The sequence below is a fragment of the Orycteropus afer genome, unplaced genomic scaffold (assembly GCF_000298275.1).
Source record: "Orycteropus afer afer isolate SDZICR_OR568_19922 unplaced genomic scaffold, OryAfe1.0 scaffold00067, whole genome shotgun sequence".
Taxonomy (NCBI): Eukaryota; Metazoa; Chordata; class Mammalia; order Tubulidentata; family Orycteropodidae; genus Orycteropus; species Orycteropus afer.
In genome coordinates, this window is record NW_006921654.1 from 9,489,646 (window position 1) to 9,495,419 (window position 5,774).

The window sequence follows — 5,774 nt, forward strand, 5'->3', positions numbered from 1 at the left end:
CAAGCCATGGTATTTTCAATCATCTCCTATGCGTATGAGAGCTGGACAATGAATAAGGAAGACTGAAGAATTATTGATGCATTTGAATTGTGGTATTGGCAAAGAATACTGAAAATACCATGGACTGCCAGAAGAATGAAGAAATCTGTCTTGGGAGAAGTACAGCTGGGATGCTTCTTAGAGGTGAGAATGTCTAGACTTCATTTCATACTTTGATCATGTTCTCAGAATGGACTAGGATATCATGCTTGGTAAAGCAGAGGCTCAGAGAAAAAAGAAGACCCTCCACAAGATGGATTGACACATTGGCTGCAACAATGGGCCCAAAGAGCAAGCGTTGTGAGGATGGCGCAGGACAGGTAGTGTCTCATTCTGCTGCGCCTGGAGTCACTGAGTCAGAACCAATTCAATGGCACCTAACAACATAGCTTTCCTTGTCTTAGGCTGGGGGAGTGGGTCCTTTCGGAGGACAAATAGACAGCCTTGAACCACATCAGCATCATGTCGAGGTGATTCCTAAAGGAAGATGCAAACTTTAAAATAATTCCAGCAGAGATGGTTGACTCTATCCCTGACTGTCCCCTCACTCACCCCCTTTACTTTGCTTGCACCATCTCTTGCTGCTCTGGTCTTATTTTCAGTGTTGGGGAAAATTTCCTCTTTCATAGATTCTTATTTATTTATTTCTATTGTGATTTGGGTGAAAAGTTACAGAGAAAATTCACTTTCCATGTAGCAGTTCACATACACTTTGTCTCAGGACATTGACTACAATTTACCACAGTGAAACAGCTCCCCTCCCACTTCCTCCCGATAGTGACCTCTTCCCTGTGTCCATCCCTCCATGCACTCCTTCCCCCTGAGCTGTCTCCTGGTGTATAAGCAGCCCTTCTTTCTCCCATGGTGGTTCTCTCCAAGGAGAGATTTACTCTAAGGAGAACAGTTTACTCTCAGGTAAACGTTCAACTCATATGCCTGTCTTTTGTTCGGCTGGAAGCCACAGGTGTGGGTTCAATTCCAGACCTGAAGGGCAGGTAGGGACCGTAGTCTCAGCGGTTCCACTAAGCTCTATCAGACCAGCAAACCTGATCCCTTCCCCTTCCCCTCCCCCCCCCAAATGATTTTGAGTTTTGTTCCACATTGTTCTCCCTCTCTATCCAGGATCTCCTACACAGATCCCCCTCTGAGTGGTTGACAGTGGTAGCCAGGCACCATCTAGTTCTTCTGGTCTCATAGTTGTATAGGCTGCAGATTGCATGGTGTACCAGTTGCTAGGATTCATTGTTTCCATGAATCTTTGGTTTTCTTAATTTTTCTTTGCTCTGGATGAGGAGAGACCCATTGTTGCATCTAGATGACTGCTTGCAAGCTTTTAAGATCCCAGTGAACTATTCACCAAAGTAGGAGGTAGAACAGTGTTTTGTGTAGTATGTTATTTCATAGTTTCTTGTAGAGGCAGCAGCATTTGCCTAGGAGAGCCTGTGTTCTTGAGGAGTTCCTAGAGTGGCTTGGGTTTGGATATCAGAATAAATTTGCCCCTTTAAAGCCACATGTAAATTAACTTCAATAGACCCTGTTGGTAGAGGTAGCTACTCTAGCTTCTCAGATGGCTGGAGCAGCTTTAGAGCTGCTCAGTAGAATTGAGTGGAAGGATTCTGACCTGGCACTGAGGTTGCTTTTTGAAGTGAGAAGCATATCAAAAGTGGTAATGATAACAAAAGGAAATATGAGATGACAACCTCTCTCAGGCTTGGACAAAGTGAGATATTAAATTAATTAGGACTGAGAGGTCCAGGAAGTGCTGGAAGTCGAGTTCTAGGCTGTCTTCCTATTCCTTCCAACTTGGGTATCCTTTGAAAAGTCTCATCCTAGAGCCAGACGGTGAACAGTGTTGCTGCCCAATTGCAGCAGGTACTAGTGCCATGCTGGCTGTGGAAAAACCGCCAGGGTGGCTTCATAAAGATATAGAGTCTCAGGCCCCACCCTGGGAGTTTCCTTTCCAGCAAACCTAGGGCAGGGCCTGACAATAAGCAGTTTTAACAAGGGCTCCCTGGTGATTCTGATGTGCAACTAGATCTAGGGCCTGATGCTAAGACTGAGAGACTTTCCCTGTTAAGGGAGGGTGATCAGTAAAAGCTAAATAGCACCATATGAGAATGGAGGTCCTTTGGCCAAAGAATCAGAATAAAAGAGAACTTTTCCCAGTCCCCAGAATGACATATGTAGCATCATTACCACCTATGTCTCACATGAGAAAGACAGGACACTATTGCTGATTGTCTGTTTTCTGCCAGTTCTTAAGAGGGCAATGTATCAGTCAGATTTAGTTCATCACCTGACACCAGACATTGTCTTAGCAGGTTTGTGTGTGTGTGTGTGTAGGTGATAGATAATAGCAAAAGTGTCCAAAAAAAAAAAATTCTGTAACGATAGTTATGTTCTTAGGTTAGGACCCCATATGAATGAATGTTCACTACTATGAAGTAGCACACTTGAAAGAGGACATTCCAAACAGAATCTTAATTTGAAGTTTCCGTAGTTACAGATGACAGCTTCACAGGTCAATATCATCTATATGTGGTAAGAAAATATTGAGAGGAAATGACTTCCAAATCGGATCCAGCCACCCCATAAACTCAAGAGCTTGCATTGTTTTGCAGAGATTGTCTTATTTGTGAACCTATAGTTGTGATGGCCATGCCTACAGATAAGCATCCCACCCTGTTCATACTCCCTTCCTTGAATCCACTGGGAGCTTCGAGGGCTCAGAGTTCACATCCCTGTGGAATCTAGAGATGAGCTCCTTGGTGAGAGGTCCGTTTCCCTGGTTCTTATTGTCTCTCCCCTTTTCCAAGAATGGGGGCAGAGGTTTATAGTTTTTACTCCACTGATACTGCTTGGTGCCTAACAGGCCCCAGGCCATGAAGTCTCTGAGGTACCTGCTGACAGGAAGGCTAAGATTGGAGCAAGGCAATATCACTGTTTACTGGTTCCTGAGTATGTTTTCTAGACATAAGTACAGACCCAAAGATTTCTCTGTGTGGGCACAACTCAGGCTCACATGGAGACCTACAGAGACATAGTCAGGGCTCAGAAGCATTCAGTTAACATGGCTGAGGTTGGCATTGGTTCAGGGCAGAGCATCCTCAACTCTCTTGGTAGTCTTACTCAGAGAAGGCCCAGGTAGATAGAAAATCCACTGACAGGTTTCTCTGTTGTTGCTCAGATGTGACCTGGCGGTAGCCCAGCAAATGCATGGTGTCAGAACACATCTTCTGAAGCCGTGTAACCTTTTCAAAAGGCAAGGTCCAGCGCCAGGCCTGGGAGACATTGAGAGCATTCCTAGAATCTGTGTGGAAAGCATGTGTACCTAAGCCCTTGCCTTGTGTGACGTTTTGCACCCAGGTCTGGAGCCAGGGCAAGAATTTCAACCCTACAAAGTCATACATTCGGGAAGTCTGGGCCTCGGGGGCTCGGACCAGGTCCTCATAACGTACAAGCAAGTAACGCTGCTGCAGGGCTTTGGGCAAAAGCTGGACGGCCTCAAAGATCTCCCGCTGGCTTTTGCAGATGGTCTGCATCACATGGTAGGGCAAGTCCTCCTTCTTGAGTTGGTGCCACTTGTCCCCTAATACAATGCGGCTGTCTGTCATGAGTTCCAGCGTGGTGTGTTCTCGGGAACTGAACACAGCCCGGGGGTCCCGGACCAGGTGCACGATGTACAGGTTGAGGGATGGATCCCTCAGCAGAGGGTAGAGGGACTCCAGGTTGAAGAAGCGTACCTCCTTGAGTACCACATGTCTGTAAGAGCGGCAGGCTTTCTCCACCATCTCGAAGGGCTGTCGATTGCACAGAACCTTGCAGTGAGCTTGTGGGATGATCTTACCCCTTGGGAAGATGTTGCAGGCAGGTGGGGAACATAGGGCCCGGCTGGTCTCCCACTGGAAGAGACTGGACTGTCTTCGGGGACCGGGTTGCATATATGCATCGAAGACACTCATGTCGCAATGAAAGACAGAGCGCACCAGGTCCCTCACCGCCATGTGCAACCTCAAAGCAGTGCTCTGGGTAAAGCTCATCCAGACATGCCAGGCAGGCTCCATCAGGTAGAAGACATCTGGGTGCTGCCCGAAAACCTGCCCCACAAAGGAAGAGCCTGAGCGCCACGAAGACAGGATTAGCACATGCACAGGCTTGGGCTCCTCCTTTGAAGGCAGGGAGCTGAAGTTGTAGCTGTACAGTAGACAGAAGAATAGAGTGAAGATCACCACCTGGGAAGTGAGAAGCAGCAGCAGCCTCATTTTCTTGGACAGCATCATTGGGCAGAAGTTGAAGACCTTTAAGGAACAAAGAGACAGGCTTGTTAGGCTGCTTGTTTAGTGTTTTGTTTCCCTCTCCTTTTTAGGCAACACCACCTTCTCCCTGGCTTCCTCCAAGGAATGATGCAGAATGCCTAAACCCTCCTACCACCAGTTGTACCTGTCTCTCCTCAAATCAATTCCTGTGCCTTAAAGTTACTGTGTCAATTAAGTTTATTTATTTTAGGCTCCTCAGTTCTTCCTTCCTGGTCTTTTTGTCCTTTGGACTCCACCAAGAATGTCTTTTGCCAGTTGCCATCAAGTCAATTCTGACTCATGGTGGGTGACCCCATGTGAGTCAGAGTAGAACTGTGCTCCATAGGATTTTCAGGAAATCTTTTGATTAGCAGCTGAGTGTGTGAACCGTTTGTACCATCCAAGAGTTCCACCAAAAATGTTTAAACCGGCTATATTTAATCAGCATGTAGGGGACCAGCTGTCTCCTGAAGATTGTACATCTCCAGGTAGGTTACTTGTCAATAACAATATGACCCAAGGCTCGGTTGAATGCGCTGATTCCTCCTGAAACTAAGACAGATAAGCAGTCTTCTGAGATGCTGCCTTGAGGCCATGGCTCATCCATCCCTATCTTAAATGACTATCATAAGGCCATTTATCTCCCTCTTCCCACGTTTCAGTTGAGCACTTCCACCCTGAGGGGTCTACCAGAAAAACCAAACTCACTGTCATCGACTGGATTCTGACTCATAGCAACCCCCCTTTGGGTTTCCGAGGTGGTAAATCTTTACAGGAGTAGATTGCCCAGTCTTCCTTCCCATGGCTGCAGGTTATAAAACTGTTGGCCTTTAAAGCTGTTTCCTCAGCAACAGAACCAAGTGTCTATAGAACCTGTCATCTTTTGAGACTAGAGACAGAAGGAACCAACCCAATGCTGACCTTGCTTCTGTGTAGATAATCAACTACAGGTAATCCCAGGTTACCAACATCTGCCTTTTGGGCAATTCCTACTTTCCCTTTAATGCTATGTAAATTTGCCCTCAATTTGAAATGATTGAACCAGCCCTTCTTTGCAACAGATTATTTATCACAATCACCTGCACTTGCTGCAGCTCTTAAATCATTGAAAAGACAGCCTTTTCTTGAACTAAAATAAGGCTAAGTAAGAACCTTATGCACCTGTCCAACTCACCTGCAAAGTTGCAGACACAATTAAGAACAGATCTCATTCATAATCTGGGGACTGCCTGTATATGAATTCATTTGGATTCATAGTCTCTTTCTGGTTACTAATAGACGCTATGAAAGTGTGGTAAGTTAGCCTAAGGACTGCAGTATTGGTACTTGTGGCCTGCCAGCTGCTGCTTGGGGAAAATGTTTTGAATGCTTGACACAACCTACGCAGGGTTGCTCAGTACAGTTGAGCAGGTTGTATACTGTACAACCCTAGGGAATGCC

The 5,774-nt window shown here is 46.1% G+C and overlaps 1 protein-coding gene across 1 annotated transcript; it reads right to left on the reverse strand.

Moving 5' to 3' along the window:
- Positions 1–3,164: 3,164 nt before the first annotated feature.
- Positions 3,165–4,319, reverse strand: CHST4 (carbohydrate sulfotransferase 4). Its single transcript, XM_007940412.1, has one exon. The coding sequence runs from the start codon at positions 4,317–4,319 to the stop codon at positions 3,165–3,167; it is 1,155 nt and encodes a 384-aa protein (XP_007938603.1).
- Between the last annotated feature and the right edge of the window lie 1,455 nt (positions 4,320–5,774).